Source organism: Pseudochaenichthys georgianus, chromosome 10 (genome assembly GCF_902827115.2).
Source record: "Pseudochaenichthys georgianus chromosome 10, fPseGeo1.2, whole genome shotgun sequence".
Classification (NCBI taxonomy): Eukaryota; Metazoa; Chordata; class Actinopteri; order Perciformes; family Channichthyidae; genus Pseudochaenichthys; species Pseudochaenichthys georgianus.
This window is the reverse complement of record NC_047512.1, coordinates 27142428-27163550: the sequence shown is the minus strand read 5'-3', so window position 1 is coordinate 27163550 and position 21123 is coordinate 27142428. Positions and strand designations below refer to the sequence as shown.

General features: G+C 39.4%; 2 protein-coding genes across 3 annotated transcripts in view; one reads left to right on the top strand and one right to left on the bottom strand.

Annotated features, from left to right (window-relative positions):
• ctnna1 (catenin (cadherin-associated protein), alpha 1) overlaps positions 1 to 21123 on the bottom strand; it is a 98601-nt gene that overhangs the window by 31166 nt on the left and 46312 nt on the right. For both annotated transcript variants that reach the window (XM_034093137.2, XM_034093138.1), the window contains exons 8-13: positions 19479 to 19559; positions 19118 to 19270; positions 14278 to 14370; positions 12665 to 12821; positions 11514 to 11714; positions 8356 to 8507 (exon numbers count right to left, since the gene is read on the bottom strand). In XM_034093137.2, coding sequence (XP_033949028.1) covers positions 8356 to 8507; positions 11514 to 11714; positions 12665 to 12821; positions 14278 to 14370; positions 19118 to 19270; positions 19479 to 19559 — 837 coding nt within the window. The remainder of the gene's footprint in view (positions 1 to 8355; positions 8508 to 11513; positions 11715 to 12664; positions 12822 to 14277; positions 14371 to 19117; positions 19271 to 19478; positions 19560 to 21123) is intronic.
• On the top strand, positions 678 to 3343 carry LOC117454064 (general transcription factor II-I repeat domain-containing protein 2B-like). Its single transcript, XM_034093140.2, has 2 exons — positions 678 to 2709; positions 2823 to 3343. Coding segments are annotated over exons 1-2 (1869 nt in total). The 5' UTR covers positions 678 to 841; the 3' UTR covers positions 2824 to 3343.

Here is a 21123-nt window from a genome sequence, read left to right as displayed (position 1 = left end):
AATGATTCCACAAACAACATAATTATTACATTCAAACAAACTACTTGTAGTAGATGAAGTACATTATTCAAACGTTTACATTAACTTTGGATAATAACACGGGAGAAACGGATCCTCTCTTTTCCCCTCTCCCTCTCTCCCTCTCCCTCTCTCCTGACAGCCAGTCAGTTTCTCATGCAGCTGGTAAACAGTGGGCGGGGCTTCAGGTGATTATGCAGCAGCTGATCTGATCTCTCTCGGTCCGGTTATACTTCACTCGCGTTTATGTCCATATCGATCAGATCCAGCTCCCCTGTTCGGCCTTTATAGAGAGCACCGATCAAACTATTAAGAGTGAATATCGGCCGATAATGTCCGGCGGCCGATCGATCGGAGCATCCCTAATTATTACCAGACATTTTGACCAACAGGTTTTGAATTTACCGGTTTTTAAGGAATTTTACCAGATAAAAACCGGTAATTACCAGCTAACAGAAACCCTGATGTGCGACTCAAGGTCAAATGTTGTAAAAAAAAAAAAAGAATCTCAAAATAATATTTTATTTTTGATTCTCAAAATTACGGGCCAAATATTATTGCTGGCGGGCCAACAATGGCCCGCGGGCCGCCTATTGCCGACCCATGTCCTACAGCAGACGTGTCAAACTCAAGGCCCGCGGGCCAAATGTGGCCCGCCACGTCATTTCATGTGGCCCGCGAGAGCTTAAAAGGTTTGATTGTATACAAATAAACAAGTCAAATGCGTGCAGTGACCAAAAACTACATTTCCCACAATACATGCTGATTATGTTACCCGCGAAGTGACGGCATCCCGCCACTAGACTGCAGTGTTTCCACATCGATGCGATTTAACCAACAAGTGGAATTGAGAAATACAAATAATGATCCCAAAATGTCAAGGAAGAGAAAAATTGATGCAGATGGAAGGCTGTTTCAAGAAAGATGGGAAGGTGAATACATGTTTGTGCTTCAAGGAGAAAAACCGGTATGTCTTTTGTGTTATGAGGCGGTGGCGGTTGTCAAAGAGTACAATCTACGTCGGCATTTTGAGACCAAACACGGAGCTAAGTATGCCAAAATCAGCCATCAAGAAAAACAACAAATTGCCCAAGAATTAAAAGGCAAACTGCGATCGCAGCAGAATGTGTTCGCGAAAGCCAGAACCAAAAACAATGCGGCAGTGAAAGCTAGCTTTGTTGTGGCTGAAGAAATCGCACGCGCTTCAAAGTCTTTTTCAGAGGGAACGTTTTTGAAGCAGTGCATGCTGAAGGTCTGTGAGCAGGTGTGTCCCGACCAGATACAGACTTTTAAAAATGTCAGTTTATCAAGAAACACTATCGCGGACCGAGTTAAGGAACTAGCAGGAAACCTGGCAACACAGCTGGCCGAAGAGACACGCAGCTACATAGCTTTTTCATTAGCTGTTGATGAAAGCACAGACAACACGGATACAGCGCAGCTATCTATTTTTATTAGAGGCGTGAAGTCGGACCTCTCTGTCACTGAGGAGCTGTTGGATGTGGCTGCCATGCATGGGACCACAACGGGACGGGACATTTTTGATGCGGTGGAGAAGTCAGTCATTAAAAACGCATTGCCCTGGGAAAACTTGGTGGGATTAACTACAGACGGTGCACCTGCAATGTGTGGAAGAAAAGTGGGCTTGGTTGGACTAATGAAGGAGAAAATGCAAGAATGTAACTGTCACACGCCTCTGATAACGTATCATTGTATTATCCATCAAGAAGCTTTGTGCGGGAAGGTGCTGGGGATGGATAATATAGTGACCACGGTCATGAAGACAGTGAACTTCATTCGGGCGCGTGGCCTGAATCATCGTCAGTTCCAGCTGTTCTTGCAGGAGATGGGCTCGGAGCACGGAGACGTGCCGTACCATACAGAAGTAAGGTGGCTGAGTAGGAGCAAAGTCCTCAAACGATTTTTTGAGCTTATGGAAGACATTGCTCTTTTCATGCAGAGTAAGGGAAAACCCTTGTCTGAACTGTCAGATCCAAACTGGCTGTGTGACTTTGCTATGTTGTGTGACATAACCGAGCATCTCGCCCAACTGAATCAGAAGCTGCAGGGACGCAAACAAGTCATCACGCAGATGTCCGACACGATCACGGCTTTCCAGCGTAAACTTGACCTATGGATGTGCCAAGTGAAACAGGACAATCTTGCCCACTTTCCTGTTTGTCAGAGCATCTCAGCCTCATGTCCCGGTACTTTCTCATGTGCTCAGTTAGCTACCAAACTGAGCCTGTTGATGAATGAGTTTGATCGGCGCTTCTCTGACTTCAGAGCACAGCACTCTGGATTTGCCATCTTTGCTAGTCCTTTCACCACCGACATGTGCACTGCACCCCAACACCTTCAGATGGAGTTAATAGAGCTTCAAAGCGATAGTGGCCTGAGAGCAAAGTTCCAGGATGCTACAATCCAGGACTTTTACCGTCTACTGCCCCCTGCTTCCATGCCACAGCTTCGACTTCATGCTGCCCGTGTTCTGTCTATGTTTGGGAGCACCTATCTGTGCGAACAGATGTTTTCAATAATGAATCTAAACAAAAACAAGCACAGATCACGCATCACTGACGGCAACCTCCACGCTGTTCTACGGATTGCTACAGCACAGGACCTAAAACCAGACATTGACACACTGGCCATGGAAAAACGGTGTCAGACATCTGGTCAGAAAACACATTGGTAAGCATTTTTAAAAACCTAATAAAATATAATTCAACCAAGAAGAAGAATAGTTAAACTATGTGCAATGTAATGATTGTGCTTGCATTTTGTTTTGTGTTTGTTATTTTCAGAACATGATCGTTGGATGAGGATGGTGGAGAGGGGATCCACATGGTGTGTTCAAGGACAGGCAGCATCTCCTCATCAAAAACTAACCTAAAAACTTGACCAATATAGTTGTGGACTGAGACAACCCTTATTGTGAGTTTATTACATATACTACTTTATATGTGTAGAAATGTATTTAGTGTTTGCAGGTTTTATGTGTTTATGCAGACAAATGTTTACTGTAATCAAACCATCTCTCATTAGTTGGATGTATGCCCCCTGCAAGGCTGTGTGCAGCCATTTGTTTTTGTAAAATGCTACATCTGTCACACATGTTCTTAGCAGCTCACAATTGTTGGTTTTACAGTTATTTGTTATTTCAAGTTTTGAACAAAGTTAATGTCATAACTTCTGTTTGATGTTATTTTTCTTTATTAACTTGGATAGTTTGATCGTTGATTGATGGAGTAATGTGGGTTTCATAACCTGACAAATTAAAAGGATTTGTTATAATAACAAAGCAACAAGCAAAGATATTTTTTACATCTATGCAAATATATATATGTAATATTTGTAACTTGAATAAGTAATAAATTCAGAGTTATTTAACATTAAGGAGTAGTTACATTTATTTTACATTGCATTTAGTTACATTGCATTTAGTTACATTTATAAGTTACATCTGGCCCTTTGAGGACAACGATTATGCTGATGTGGCCCTCGGTGAAAATGAGTTTGACACCCCTGTCCTACAGGATGGGGGGGGTGCATTTTTGAACAAATGATTGTTTAATAAAATAATTAAAACGTGTTCCGTTCTACTTACAAATAAATCTGTTGAAATGTCATGTTTTTTTAAATTGTATCATTTTGCATGGATGTTTTCTTATGACAAAACAAAATGTTTATATTTATGCTTGGATACGATACAATTCGATTACCCTCAATTCCCAGTTAGTTCCCATTAATTCCCATGGAAAGTTTCCAATATGGAATATTTCCAAAATTCCCCAGCTTAACTTCCCATGGAAATGTACCGGAAATGTTCCGCCTCTTTGCAACCCTGATTCTAAGCAAGCAAGATTTTTGGGAAATCATTTTTTAACACACATGCACGCCTGCACTCGCACACATACACACTCCTACCCACCAGGTTGAGCTCAGTCCGCCCCACAGGCCCAATGTTAACAGCTTAATCAATCTGGATAACAAGAGAGGAGCCAGGGCAGAGGGAAAGTGAATGTAGTTCTCTGCCTTGCAGTCCAACTCAAGAATGCTAATTAAAACCTCCATCTTAAATCAATTGCTTATTATAATGCAAATACAGCATAATGGTCCCCCTCTCCTTTGGTTTTGTCTGTCTGAGCAGCATTATTCATGGTTGCCCGGGCACCGTTTTGAGCACCATTGTCAACAGAAAATGTGCTGTCAGGACTAATGATTCCAATTCAAAAGATTAAAGTGTTGAAAATAATGGAAGATGGCATAATACAACCAAGCAGCACATTATATTTCACCCAAGTAAATACCTAATTAGGTGCTGGATACATTAGATGCAGTAAAAACAAATCCACTTACTTTTCAACATACAGTGGGGCAAAAAAGTATTTAGTCAGCCACCAATTGTGCAAGTTCTCCCACTTAAAAAGATGAGAGGCCTGTAATTTTCATCCCAGGTATACCTCAACTATGAGACAAAAAAAATCCAGAAAATCACATTGTCTGATTTTTAAAGAATGTATTTGCAAATTATGGTGGAAAATAAGTATTTGGTCAATAACAAAAGTTCATCTCAATACTTTGTTATATACCCTTTGTTGGCAATGACAGAGGTCAAACGTTTTCTGTAAGTCTTCACAAGGTTTTCACACACTGTTGCTGGTATTTTGGCCCATTCCTCCATGCAGATCTCCTCTAGAGCAGTGATATTTTGGGGCTGTCGCTGGGCAACACGGACTTTCAACTCCCTCCAAAGATTTTCTATGGGGTTGAGATCTGGAGACTGTCTAGGCCACTGTAGGCCCTTCAATCAATGTTTATTTATATAGCCCAATATCACAAATGTTACATTTGTCTCAGTGGTCTTCACAGTGTGTACAGAATATCAGTATGACAATACGACACCCTCTGTCCTTAGACCCTCACATCGTACAAGGAAAAACTTCCAAAGAAAACCCAGTTTAAAGGGGAAAATGGGAGAAACCTCAGGGAGAGCAACAGAGGAGGGATCCCTCCAGGACGGACAGACGTGCAATAGATGCCGTGTGTAAATTGAAAAGATAATACATTTGCAACATAGGTAGCCCTTGAAATGCTTCTTACGAAGCCACTCCTTCGTTGCCCGGGCGGTGTGTTTGGGATCATTGTCATGCTGAAAGACCCAGCCACGTTTAATCTTCAATGCCCTTGCTGATGGAAGGAGGTTGTCACTCAAAATCTCACGATACATGGCCCCATTCATTCTTTCCTTTACACGGATCAGTCGTCCTGGTCCCTTTGCAGAAAAACAGCCCCAAAGCATGATGTTTCCACCCCCATGTTTCACAGTAGGTATGGTGTTCTTTGGATGCAACTCAGCATTCTTTCTCCTCCAAACACGTCTAGTTGAGATTTTACCAAAAAGTTCTATTTTGGTTTCATCTGATCATATGACATTCTCCCAATCCTCTTCTGGATCATCTAAATGCTCTCTAGCAAACTTCAGACGGGCCTGGACATGTACTGGCTTAAGCAGGGGGACACGTCTGGCACTGAAGGATTTGAGTCCCTGGCGGCGTAGTGTGTTACTGATGGTAGCCTTTGTTACTTTGGTCCCAGCTCTCTGCAGGTCATTGACTAGGTCCCCCCGTGTGGTTCTGGGATTTTTGCTCACCGTTCTTGTGATCATTTTGACCCCACGGGGTGAGATCTTGCGTGGAGCCCCAGATCGAGGGAGATTATCAGTGGTCTTGTATGTCTTCCATTTTCTAATAATTTCTTCCACAGTTGATTTCTTCACACCAAGCTGCTTACCTATTGCAGATTCAGTCTTCCCAGCCTGGTGCAGGTCTACAATTTTGTTTCTGGTGTCCTTTGACAGCTCTTTGGTCTTGGCCATAGTGGAGTTTGGAGTGTGACTGTTTGAGGTTGTGGACAGGTGTCTTTTATACTGATAACGAGTTCAAACAAGTGCCATTAATACAGGTTACGAGTGGAGGACAGAGGAGGCTCTTAAAGAAGAAGTTACAGGTCTGTGAGAGCCAGAAATCTTGTTTGTTTGTTGGTGACCAAATACTTATTTTACCGAGGAATTTACCAATTCATTCATTACAAATTCTACAATGTGATTTCCTGGATTATTTCCCCCCATTCTGTCTCTCATAGTTGAAGTGTACCTAGGATAAAAATTACAGGCCTCTCATCTTTTTAAGCGAGACACGGCAGGCAACAACATTGTTTTTCAAGTACTGGTCAATTTTGAGATTTTGTGCTATTTTGATTCTATAACATGTTTTCTTTCAGGCTTTTGGAAGGAAAACGTACAAAATACACATTTAAGTGTTTATTTTACTATAGTTTGTCAATTTGCATCTGTAGATTTCTCCTAAATTCACCAAAAGTTAGCATTCTAACGTAACATAAAGTACCGCGACCGCTGTGTGCACCATGTCAACAGAGATATCGTTGGAAAGCTGTGTCTCTCCTGCACAATCTCATCGGATCCAAATATGGTCATTTCCTTTGTATCAGCAACCAATCGTGAAAGCACAAAGGTGTCTTAAACCAAGAAACGAAATCTCATTGGCTGGTGTCAATTTCTGACAACGTGATTCGTTCAGATGCGTCACGTGGTGTGCTAAAACACTTCCTGGTTAGCTTTCCGCTAGAAATTGAAATCTCAAAATGGCAAAAGAACGGCGAAAAAAACGTTCACAGAGAAGACGACAACAATTGTCACTTGCACGAAGCAAGGTTATACAAAAAACAAATGACCCCGAACATGAAATACCTTCACGGAGTGCGTCGATGCGCAAGCTGTCATCCAAAGAACAGGAGGGTTTAGCTAGCACTGCAATCTTTAAAGGTTGTTTTCTCAAAATGAGTTTTTTCTCCTACTCTGAGTTCGAAATTTCAACTTCAGTAGCACGTAGAGACACCAAACCTTCCAGTTATATTCCTATCAATATTATGAAGGCTTTTATAGAAGGGTTTGTTCATATATCATTCATAGCCTGAATTATACAACATTGTATACCTAAAAACATGGCGGAAATGGATATTTTAGGGCTGTTGACAGTATTTTCTGATTTATGGAGTGATAAAGAGAGATATCCAATATCCCTTCTGTAAAAGCCTTAGATACTAATATGACTACAAAATGAAACAATTTTGAATCTGGCTTTATCCAAAGTTCAGATTTCGATTCCTGAAATGTGTTAAAATATGTGCATATTTAATGAGATAATGGATAATTTGCATATTTAAACATGCTATTTCAGAAAACTTGTAATGCAAAAGACAATTGCCTTATTGTAAGTAATTAACTGGAGAAATGTCTAGCTGATACCTTTAAGTTAAAAAAAATTACCCTATTCACCTGGGGTGTCTTGCCTTAAGTGGGAGAACTTGCACAATTGGTGGCTGACTAAATACTTTTTTGCCCCACTGTATACCGGATCTAATTATATTGAGTAGTCAAACTAGTTATACTATAAAGCTTTAAGAACTATCCATTTATTTTTATAACTGGAGTGGGTTTTGTTGTTGGCTCATTGACAGTCAATTAGGTACCCAACTACCATCTGTCTCAGTTATAGTTCCCCTCAAGCAAAGGCCATTAACCCGCAGACAACTAAGGCTGTCGTTGCACTAGATTGCAAGACTGGTCAATTAGGTATGCTCTAGCATGAGACAAGTTAATCATTGGCTCCTGCACGCACATACAGTTTCTCTCATATCATTAAAAAGAGCATCTGGTCCACAGAACTATGTGTAAGTATGTTTTTGTGTGTATTTGGAATAGTATTTATCATTCTTTTTAATGTAATTCAATATATGATATATTAACTATATGTATTTATATCTATGTGTAACAGCAGAGCTCATTCATTTCTAATCGAGTTCTTTCTATCCAATATTTATATTTAATGATGTTTGTACATGCTTTTGTGTGTATTTGGAAAAGTATTTATTATTCTTTTTAATGCAGTTTATTTTTATTATATATTAATGTTTCTTAATGTTTGCTTTATTTTAATTACATTTTCTCTTACTATGTTTATGTTATTATCTACAAAATCCTGAAAAGATTGTAATCATTAAATGAGTACCGTTGATTGAACCGTTAAACAGGTTTTCAGGAGTTACAGCTTCTTAATGTGTCCAAAGGCAGATTGCTCTATACATGTTATAAGGTGGAACAGTATTTATTTACTTCTGACAGTTTCAACTCTGTCTATCGTCTAGTGAAGAAAAGGTCAAAGTTGCCTCTTGCTATATCCAGATGTTATACACAACAGGGGGAAGATAATACAAATAAATCTTAAAAACCAACGGAAAACAAACAGTGCAACTTACTCTGATCATAAGCACAGCCTTGCGAATGTCGCGGATTCCATCATAAACCAGACGGGACGCGTCGATGAACTCGTTCTCATCCACAGGTAGAGTGGGGTTTGCACTCAAGGCCTCCACCGCAGACTCCACTTGCTCTGTGAACCGCGGCATTACTGCCGAAGGTGACACGAAGGTCGGGAGGAAGAAGGGAAAGAAAACAATATTGATGAAGATTCGCTCCAAAAAACAGAGAAGGAAGGTTTATAACCAAAGAAAGCACAGCCTAAAATAACAGAACAAACAGACACCTTGGGAGGGAGGGCAAGTGTTTAACCACAAGAATATAAAAAGTAAAAAACAAACAAAAACAGAGCTAAATATGGTCAAAACCAACTGTCCAGCCACCCCCTCCAAAACAAGCCAATGTGAAAGCGTTAGCACTGAGGTGAGAATTGTTTTAAGCAGCGTGCCTCTGCTCAGCTTCCTCATTATCCATAATTAACACAATCCTCCTGAGAAAGCAGGTTATCAAAAGCTACATGACAAACAATTAACAACATCAGTCTAGTGAGGAAATAATATTTGATATCATATATGATCGCTTTAAAAGAAAAGCAAGGCGAGGTTGAGTTTTAGTGTGCCAGTGAAGATAGTGGCCTTTTAATGATGAATTCAAAAGGGTGTATTTTGTTGGGTGACTTACTTACTGCCTTCTTGCTTTGTATGGGAACAAAAAGGCGCAGGGGAATAGATTCACAATTTGCATAACAGAGTTTTAAAGAAAATAATTCAGATAGCTCTCCCAGTAGGCTTGTACTTTGCCCCATTGACGATATAATAAGAGCTCCAAAGGGCTCTCTAGAACATATGCGTTCATAGCATATCAAATTCATAATTTAAGATTGGGCTGGGACTTCATGGGATTTGGGTTTGTGCTTCAGAGCGTTTATGACCTGAAGGCTTCTATGTAGATATTATATTCAAATGAAAATTGAAAATCTGGTAGTACTGCAATGGTTCAGTCAAAGCGATCACTTCCCCATCACTGATGATTTCAAATTATTCCACATTCAAAGAGAAAAAATAGCAACAAGGCATTGTCATTCTTGTCAAATGTAAAGGTAATGGGCTTTCTTCTTTCTCTCTCCGTGGCACAACCCTATTACCAAATCCATCTCACATTATTCAACACTAGCACACACAATGTTTGTCAAATAGATGCCCTGTATTTTTCCATTGCAATCAATACTTTGTATTCAGTTGTTAGGACAAAGATTGCAGATCTTTTTTTGTCATCATTAGCTTTTCGAAAGGACGATATCAATAATTACAACCATTTTCAAATTAAAGGAAAAATGCATTCAAACTCATGAAATGACACACATACTGATGCAATTCAACTTTTGAAAACTTTCCCGCACGTATACCGATGAAAACTTTAAATTCGTGCCTGGTATAATGCTCAAATACCTGCCTTTATTTGTCACATGGTTGTCAGTTCATGTCAGAGCAGAAATGTGACATTAAAGAGCGAGTTTGAACCTGAATTCCATCACTTTATTTTGGAGCTGACATCATGAAATCGAAAGCCAATGTCTCCAACATAAAAATCCATATTCAGCAACAGCCTGGATTTCCTGATTTTTAATAGGCAAACACTTAAGAACAGTTTCCAGATCTGACACCCGACAAATTGTTCTGCCGTCTTGTTAGCTTGCTCGTGATGGAAGCTAACAACTCACACATTGGCTGATAATGAAAAAGAACAGAATATGGACAAAAACAACTCTAGATCAACAACTTTAGATCGTCGAGGAATCTGACAACTACATAGTGCCGGCTTTGCAAATCAGTATCAATCAATCAATCAATCAATCATCAATCAATGTTTATTTATATAGCCCAATATCACAAATGTTACATTTGTCTCAGTGGTCTTCACAGTGTGTACAGAATATCAGTATGACAATACGACACCCTCTGTCCTTAGACCCTCTGTCCTTAGACCCTCTGTCCTTAGACCCTCACATCGTACAAGGAAAAACTTCCGAAGAAAACCCACAGTTTAAAGGGATCATGGGAGAAACCTCAGGGAGAGCAACAGAGGAGGGATCCCTCTCCCAGGACGGACAGACGTGCAATAGATGCCGTGTGTAAATTGAAAAGATAATACATTTGCAACATAGGTAGTCCAAATGTTTGGAAATGCATGTGTGTATAATAGGAAGATGTACACACAGTAGTGTCAGTTGAGTGAGAGCTGGCTGGATCTAACAATGCAGCAAAAATAATAAATACAGGAAGGGCTGAAAACAGCAGTCAACTTCACTTTACAGAAAATGCAGCTTTCCAAGGAAATTCTGGAGGATAGAAATGCCAGTAACATTCAAAGTTCACAGAAAAGGTAAACAGCTCTTAGAGAAAAGACTTCAGAGATATAACTTAGGGGATAGATCAGGGCGTGGTTTTGTTTAAAACACAATATCAGGCATGAAATGGACAAAGTGACACATCCCTCGCATGATTAGAAGGTTCAGATGATCAACATTTAGCATAAAACTCAAAGAGCATGTTGTACTTACTGACGAGGTAAGGTAAGGACACATGAGAAAAGAGGCAGTCATGTTTAGCCTCTTTCTAGTCAGACTGGTATCCCTGGAGCGGCCATTGCATTCTTTTTTACGGAATGTCGCTTCATGAACACAGCTTCTCCCTTTTGAATGCACCTCACTATACGTGCATCAGCCTTCCCTTTATCCAGAGTAAAAGCCACAGCAAATACTGCACCATATGTAGACATTTTTACTTTGGCTTATATTTCATATCATAGCAACTAGACCGTATCAGCAGATAAGACTCTGCACCTCCAAAGCGGGCCGTTTTCACAGGAGCGCCTGGGGGTTGAAACTGGGAAACACGCTTGTTGCGATCTATATTATTATTCAGGTAGCTCTCAGTCCAAGTTACTATATTTCAGGGGTCACCAACCTTTTGAGAATAGGAAAACGTGCTACAATAATGTAAGAGCTAGAGAAGTCATTTCTGGTGTATCCAAGTGAATGCTGACATATTAATCATATGAATAATCCTAATTATTTCATTGTTTGTAAATCCAGTCTTATGGCAGAAATAAGCATAACTATTTTCTGGCTCATGACATAATGCAGTTTCTGTGTTACCTTGATTAGTGAGGAGCTTGGTGGCCTCCAAGACCTTCTCTGTGTAGATTCCAGGTTCATAATTATCCATTTCAGAAGTGACCACATGGACGACTCTGGCAGCGCGGCCGCGGATGGCCCCAGCAGTTCGATCCAAACCATCCACATCTTTCTCCTGCAGAGCGATGACACACTTATTCACGTCCTCCAGGATGTGGTTCTCTGGGGACATAAAATGGTGTTGTACTTAGCAGCGTATATGCTTTGTATTACTCAAACACTTTAATCCAAACATGACATCAGCCTGCTTGTGTGCAAATACATAAGTGAGGAGATTAACTTGAAATGGTATTTTCTTTCCTTTTTTTCATCAAGACTCAAAGGCTTCATTGTCATATGCACAGTAGTTACAGTGTAGTTATGGCAATGAAAATATTAAGTCCTGAGCTCCTCAAACAATTCAAAAAAAAGAAAATAAATATATATATATATATATATATATATATATATGACATAAAAGACAATTTATAAAAAATAACAACACAATTAAAATAGTGCAAAATGGAAAAGAGTAGAAACGCGTGCTTTAATGAAGTATGAAACACGTGAGGGATATTGAGAAAACACATAATGTCAGGAAACCCTCAGCCTTCATCCTCAAATTAAGAGGGCCACAAGGAAGCTCCGGTATAGGATGTGTAGGGCTGAAGACAAATTCTTTGACTGCTTATTAATGGGGCTGAGCCTGTAAAATGCAAATGTCCACTGTGTAAATTACAGTCCGTACTTGGCTTGAGGTGAGAGAAGTCACTCTGCTTAATGCTTAACGAGAACTCTTTAAGGGTATGCCCGACAAACCATTTGTGTGCTTTAACACACGTGACAGGATGTCAATTGCAGACGTAGTGCTGCTGATGCTTCAGTGCTTTCCTCTGTATGCATAGCTCTCATCAGAAAAGACTAATACCATGGATACTTTACAGCTATTTACCTCCTCTTCATAATGGTCTAAAGTGCTTTGTGCATATCCATCTTCAATCTGACTGGAAAGCACAGTCAACAAATCAACAGCGTCTGCTTTTACGTTGAAAGTAGATCACAAATAATCACTGATCTTTTAAGACGGTAAGAAAATGGATGATGCTCCAACATGGCACAAGTGTACCACTCACCTGACACACAGAGGAAGTCATCAATGGATGTGATGTCATCAACAGCATCGGTGAGGACGCGGACCTGCTTCTCCCACTGCTCCTTGAACAGATCCATATTGTCCATGGCCACCTTACTGTTGGGCTTGGCAGCGAGGGCTAACGCTGCATTAATCACCTGTAATCACCCAATTACAGCCATTAAAGCTCCATTACAGCATAGCCCTCAGCAAAACATTAGCATAGGTTGATTGCGCGAAGCCCCCCCACTCTGCCACCCCAATGTTGGGACTGCAGCATGAAGCCAAGTCATTCCTGAACGAGTGAATGAAATAAACTAATAGCTGCTTGTTTTGGGAGAAGAAACATCTGTGGATATCAAAGCTCAGGATGAATGGGACTCATTAGATGATATTAAGGGGAGGAGTGGCAGCACCATGGAGAGCTGGCAGGGGCACACATGAGAGACTGCTAGTTCAAATGGTAAGGGGTTTGAAAAGATGGGCTTAATAGTGGACAGATGGAAAAGACTTGAAGTATTGATTTTTTTTCATCTTTTGTGAAATTAAAAACCAGAGTGGAATCAAAACATTTCCAGCTTTGATTAGAGCTGCAAAGATTCATTGATTAGTTGTTAAATACTGAGTTCATTGGCAACCTTTTGATAATGCATTAATCGGTTATCTTAATTTTTTTTTTTTAAAGGCTCTGATTGCAGCATCATATAATGTGAATATAGTTTATTCACGCCTCTATGAAAGCAAACCGAATGGATTTGAGTTGTTAACGGAAATGGAAGTCATCTCGGGCTTTGGAACAGTGACCAAGATTTTTCAACAATTAATCAATAATTTGAGAAAACAACAGAAAGGTGTACAGACATGAAAATAATCACTACTTGCAGCCCTCGTCTTATTACTGTTCCGTTTTAGTTTACATTTGCTTCACAGTTTTACAAAGTGTGTCGATCCATGTAAACAAATGCACATCGTCATCTTCATATGAAAATAAATGGCCTATATTGATATATGTTATGTAAGTATTGTGTTCCTATTTGTGCACAGTACCTCTCCGTATCAGGGAGAAGCAAATGTCTAGTTCCCCAGCACAGAGACGTGGAATTCAATGCCAGGTAGCAATTAGATTTGGCATGGTTGTATGATCCAACTAACAACAAAAATCAGGTGGGAAACCAGCGTGGGATTGTGTCATTACCTCTAGCTATGCCACTTTTTAATGTGGCAGGTTTGTGACTATTTTCCATATTTTATGTAATCATTGTTAAATGAATACACTGTGGGCAGTAGGACAACACCCACTCACAGTGTTGTGTCCATTTCTCTCCACCACCTTTTCTAGCACAAATGCAGGATCACAACACTGAAAGACATTAGGCTGCATTGTATTTGTAACAACCAGATTCAAAAAATTGCAAGAAAACTAGACCTATTATTTAACTAATATTATTTGTATCTGGTTATGAAACACTTAATCGCATTTAAGCAGGCCTGCACACCTGTATTAACTAATCAGATATATTGGCAGATCCTTGTGCTATTATTAAAAGGACAATGTGGAACAGGTGCACAAACAATGAGCTTGGCGTAAGTTGCAGGCAAAAACAGATACGGTACCTGTGGGCAGAGAGCTTCCAGCTGAGATGCGGCCATGCGGACCAGCTTCACTCCCTCTTCATTGTTGGAGATGGAGCATGCCAGGTTGGCCACCTAAAACAAGAAACACACACATCTACTTGTTAGCCACACACAGGGACACTGACAGTCTTATTTTGAGAAACAAAGAAAGTATAATTAAACTTGGAGAGGAATCCCAAACCCAGGCTACCATAATGAACGTATCTATCAGAAATGGAGCAGCTCTGCAACACAATCCATCCCTGTGGAATACAAACCCAATGCTGCTAAAATAATACAAACATAGCACTGAGGGAGAAGGGAAGAATCAGGAGTGAAAACAAAAGATGTTGAATGAGTAGATAAAATACAAGTTTTATATTTTTTCCCAAATAACTTTAGATTTCCCAAAATGTAAATGCGAGTTGTAGCTGTGGGACTCGCAGACGAGGCTCCGTGACTAAATCACACGGCTGCCACATTGCCATTACACTCCTGGTTCAGAGAGGCAAACATTCCTGACACTTTAAAAAAAAAAAACAGAGTGAGACCTGGAGTGCTGAGCTAAGCAAGTCTTCCTCTCTGCTGCCAATATTAATGGTTTGTGAGAATATTGTTCTTGTATAGACCAACAAATCATGCTCTGGCACAATTATTTTTCAATATTCTTGCATTTTCCAGAATAACATAATGTATCTAATCATATTCACAAAAAAGTCTGACTCTTCCCATTTGTTGGTTGGGATGTGCCGGCAACAATGCTGAAACAGAATGACTGGGATGTGATGGAACTGTGCCAAAGCAGGATTATCAAAAGGACAGAAAATGGGTTGAAACGTAATCAATTACAGAAGGAAAAAAACGGCTCCTGATTGTACTACAGCGGGAACAAGAACTGAAATGGTTTTTTTTTTTTTATAACAACCTGTGTCCTATTTTTGTACATTCAGCCATCAATCCGTTATATTTTACTCCACAATGTAATTACCCAGATCTGGGTCACACAGCAAAATGAGCCATGGTTTTACCTCTATATTATAAATCTGAGTGAAACAGTTATGAGACACTGCATTTTAGCACTACATGCCTTCAAAGCCATGTCAGTTCCAATCGATAACGCTAAATCATGGTGACAATAATGTTAATAATGCACAGCTGGTGTATTCATTTTAACATTTGTAATTACAAAATGGCTTATTCTTTACCCGTGTGATTTTTTTGATTGCTCGTGTTGGCCGTAATAAACTCCCCTTGGGCCTGGGGTCTGGTAGATGAAATGCTATTATAAACTCATAGAAATGTGGGGCAAATCTATAATAATAAGACTTGTTGTTAAAGAAATCCATTAAAGCTTTGGCGGTAGAAGCATAACTGGCTGCAGGAGTGGCAGAGTGAATGAGAGTGTGAAGGATCCTCTCTTCATCGTCTTCCATTCCACATGAACATGTCCACTACCACCTTAAAGATTCCTGAGCAGTTTTCCTGATGAGACACTTATACCACAGCGCTGGTGACGCACTGAAACATTGATATAAACACATCCTCCATCACTATGCAAACCCATGCAGGGACCACAGAGAGAACATTCAGTAACCCGAGAAGCTGGGTGAGAGAGCGCTTACATGAAGAAAAAACTGCCACTTTATGGAGAGACCTGTGTTTTTACTTTCATGATCTTTCACATAAGCTTTCTCTTGTTCTCACCACGATACCACTGGGACGAAGACATTTCAGTATAAAGGGACGTTGCTTGAAGCCAAACAAGAATGTTTTACCCTCAAGTAAAGTAATGTTTTTCCACTTAGCATGCTGTAACCATGCCCTTCTGAGTGTCAGGGGACGTCAGAGTTTACCAAGTCTGTGCAAACATTTCTTTTAAAATGCACCTCCCTAAAAGCTTACTTTTTGTTCCCCAACAGAAATAACAATAGTTTGATCCAAATACCAGCACCAATTCAATACCGTGGTAAAAAACCAATAGCAATACATCCCATGTTCCATACTCTTGTGTATTAGTGTTCATGTTAAAATACTGACATGTTTAATTTTTCTTATTATTTTTAAGTCAAAAATATCTTCCATTGTTTAAATAATGCATCTTAAGGCATTAGGCTTGAACATTGAAGACATGAGAAATGTAAGATTGTCTAATGCTTTAAAAATAAAACAAAAAAAGAGGGTTCCCGCAGTAAACTATGGGATTTTCCAAGGCTGATGTCACTAATCCATTGGACGACTGGTCCCACCTCAAGGGAGGCATCTCTGCATCTCAACTTGTCAAGTTGTAATTCTCTATAACTCTTTGTGGCATGTCATTTAAAAGCAACTACATTTATGTTAACCAACCCCTTATCTAATGTCACCAACATCCATGGTTGAAGCCTCAAATAAAGACATTATATGTGGACATTACTGATGCAAAGTATTTACAGCTGTTTCTCACGGCTACATTCTTCCTCTGCTACCTCCGTGCTTAAATCTGCACATAGTCCTGAGTACCCTGGAACCTTTGAGAACATAGCCTTGAGGCAACCACACCAAGCTTTGTCTATTTTCTCCCCTGCTCTTAAGATGATGAATATTACTGCTTAAAAATGCCTGGTAACATGGGACAGAAAAACCCAATGGATTTGGCAACAGGTAATATGAACATTTATTGCCATAGTTACCTTTCAGATGTGGAGATATTTTAACACAGCCTTATAACACTGAATATATTATGAGTTAATTCAGACCGAATCCCAAAAGCAAAGGTCTTCAGTGCTGCAACTAGGTTAGCTGCTGTGGTGACTGTTACCTGTGTTCCCCGTGTTAACCTGTTTACAGATTACATAACTGACCAACCTTCCCCCACCATAGTTTTTCTTTTATGATTTAAATTCAACCCATTTAGTTCATTTTTCCTTTCTCATCAAATAAAAACATTTATAGTGTTATCATGCTTTTAAAAGGGTATGATGAAGTGAACTTTGTCATCATAAAATTACAGGCTGTTGTTTGATTGCATACACAAAGCGTATCAGCAGGCTTTGACACATCAAGTAAATGAAACCCATAAAGTAAGACCTGAGATTATGCTTTATTTAATTATATAAAACACTAGGTTTCAAAAAGACAATATTGGGACAAATGAGGTTAGAGGAGCTGCTTAAAAGGGGCCTATAAATGAATGTGTGTCAGTCATAATGTTGCTTTCAAACAAATGTGTGATCTAATGGACCATTTGCCGTAAGGCAGCCTGCACATGCACAACTCGTGATGTCATATGAACAGCCCGAGATCAGTGTCACTTTGTCCTTTGTTGGATATGTAACTACCATTCCTAATTTATGTGAGTCAAAAGATACTTCACCTGATGGATATTTTAATTAGATCAAGCTAGTTCCATGTAGACCAAGAGATTAGCCAGGTAAAACAACAGACATTATGATAACTATCCCTGCCATTCATTAATATAACTATAGTTTTTCCCACACTTCATATTCGTTCTGGTTTATTGTTGACTTTTAATGGTCTATTTAAGACACTTTGCTTTATTGGCGTAAAAAATATTTTTGAAGCTTTTATCTAACACTTATATTAGCACCATATTACACTACCTATGTCAATACAAAAGTCCACTGTGAGAAAAACTGCTTTAAACAAGTAAAAACTGTATTCTCTATTTAATGACATTCATATGCAACATTTCAATCAAAGCTTTGCTTCTTCGTCTATCCCATCCAAGTGTTGTAAGCAGAAGTAGTGCCAGAGCATTATGGGAGTCCACTAATGTCATGCTTTAAAGCCACTTCTGACACAGAGGCATTCAGGGTCTGCTCCCCTGTGTGGTCCCCTTTTCCCTCTAATGCTTCACTGCTTTCCCCAGTGAACATTTATACTGCCCCCCCTGCTCCAGCTACACTCATGGTCATCTGCCAGGGGGAAGAAGTCACTTTCAAATGTCAACATATGCTTTGACACAAGTGTTCAAGAAAACAAAGGAAATACCACTACTGAGGATTACTTATGTTTTCGTAAGCTTGTTGCTTACCATGTCCAACACTTTGCCATTGTCTGTGTTATTGTTGCTGGGTTACAGCAATGGAGCCATTAAAATCCCAGTCTATGCCAAAGCATGACCCTGTCTTGAGATATGACACCAAGCACAGAAAGGGGGGGGTAAACAGAAGGAACCTGGCCCCTTTTAAGATAGGTATCCTTGTAGGTAATAATAATAATATATTTAATTTATATAGCGCTTCTCATCTGCCAAGACAAATCTTGAAGTGCTTATGCAGCGGCTCGTCTGGTCTAGGTATCAGTACATGTGGAGTTGTCCAATGAGCAGATCATCAACCTGTTGTGGCAAAGACAACATTTCCCCGGAGGGAGCACCTATCCTTATGTGGTGGTCATTTCCCTCGTTTGGATGCGCTTTAAAATGTTATCTGTTGCTATGACCACTTTATCTGTTTTGCTTGTTTGCTCACTATATCCTCACAGCATCATATTAGAGTCCACATCCCCTTTATGTAAATGTGTGTGTCTTCCACCGTGTGTCACACACACACACAAGTGACAGAAACCACAGAAAACATTTTCCTGTTTCGTTTCAATTTGGGAAAAACAATCCCAGATAGATTTTTGCTGTGCCGTAATCCTACAGTTTTATCAAGAGGTAATCTTTCGGAGAAAAAGTCACAAAGAGAGAACAGAGAAGCTGGATGAAGACTGACGTTTACTATAAGCTAAAATGTCTAAAAATCAATAGGATGGACAGAAAAAGTACGAATAATCTGTATTTGGGTCACATGAGTTTTGGGTTTTGTTTCTGAAAGCACTCAAAATTCGACATTACCTCGATCAGCTTGTTGGCGTGCTCGCGGAACACCTGTGCATACTCCTTGACTTCTTTCTCATTGCCATTCTTGGCGGCTTCAATCAGGACGAGCAGGGGAACATTGGTCTCCAGGAAAGAGTCAGAGACATGGTCCATTACAGCTTTACGCAGCTGTGAAGTAAAACAATATATATATTTATAAAAAGGGCACTGTTGAGGAAATATATGCCTCTATGCATTTGTGATAGGGGGAAATAAATGTGCACTTGCAGTAGTTTTTTTTCTACTACATTGTACACCATTCCTAGATGTTTAACTTTATAAGCGAAAATATTGATGTATATATGAAGGATTTTAAAGAAAACATTTCAGCACAAACCTGTCTGCGAAGGTCTCTGGTCTTCTTTGTCATCCTGTCGATGGCTGTGTTCAGAGCATCACTCCTGTCCTTCCTTCCAGCCTGAAACATAAACATGGCAGAGGAATTAGAGAGGGCTAAGGTGCAGGGACAGCTATGCTCCAAACACATCTGTTGTGGATGCTCAAATGAAATACATTGTGATCGTCCAATTCAATTTACAGGGACATTTCGGTAAACATTGTGTAGCTTCAGTTTACAGTTGAGAAAATGTTCATAGTTTATTGATTTTAGTTACTTTTTAAAAGTACAAGGGTAGTAGGACAAATTCAAAATGTATTTCAAAGTTTAAAAAGAAGAATATTGTTTCGAGAACTTACTGAATAAGGTCAAGTCATAATGCTGTTAAATGCTTTTGGGTATTGATACAAGAATTGTTGCATTGTTTTGAAACGAATAATTCCATGAAGGATGTAATGTGTAATTTACCAGACACGAAAATATATCTATTTATTCCTCTATTCAGTCCTTTGAATGTAAAAAGTTCCAGCGAGATTTTAACCCACATTGTAGTGCAGCTAGTGTTCTGCAAAGCCCAATTCATTTCTGTTCCTTTTATTTGTTAGAAACTATTGTTTAGTCCAGCTGTCAAATCTGCCACATTGCCTCTGTTAAAACACTGGAATCATTTCCAACACATGACGGCATTGTGAGCGAACACTGGAGCACACAAACAAACAGTGGCCAACAGTTTCAATAACTAACACACACACTTAAACAATACATCAGTAAAAAGGCACAGCTGCTTTTGGTTAAAAAAAGCGCTGATTTGCATATATATCAGCGCTATAATTTATAGTCAACACAGCCTCTTAAGTGCTGCCGTTGTAAACTGCATTTAAATTCTAATTTGCATTCACGCAGGGATCAAAAGAGGCTATCCAAATCCTGCCCAAGCTTCCTGCCACCACAGCTCTCTACATGCATATTGTACAGAACACAATATTCAAGCTGTGATGCAGGCTTAAGTTTCTTAATGAGATAGATACAGAGCTCGGATTCCATTATTTTAATTACTAATTCTTATGTCTGCTCGTTATTTATCTTTTATAATGTCATGATACCAGAAATGTTGAAGTTGATACCTTTACCAGTATAATTCCCAGATCTCTAATTTATTTTATACCACAGTGAAAAACTAAATAATATATTAAATGTATAGGAACATTTTGGCAGATTTGAATCTGTAATAATTCCAAAGAGGATAAGGGACAAATACAGTTTGGTTCAAGAATCCTTGATTTCAAATGGTTTTTCTTGGCGTGACCAAAACCATTTTCTGTGGTATGAAGCCTGTGTAGATCAATATCACTGACAGTTCTATTTTTTTTTGTATTAATGAAATGATATTATCGGTAACAATTGTAGGAAACTTGTAAACACTGTTCTCAACAAAGCAAGGACTGTCTTGGCTTGTGTGAGAGCTGCAGTCATGTCAACATTTTCAAACTCTGCACTTTGATTACTAATTATATTGAATTTAGCTGCCGCTTTTATCCAAAGTGACTCACAATAAGTGCATTCGACCAAGAAGATACAAACTTGAAGTAAACAGAACCATGCAGTATAAGTACATCAGGTTTCATAGAGCCAAACATTTCAAGTG

What these genes read in the sequence shown, in the direction of transcription:
- LOC117454064 (XM_034093140.2), top strand. Translation starts at nt 842, where the DNA reads ATGCGATTTAACCAACAAGTGGAATTGAGAAATACAAATAATGATCCC.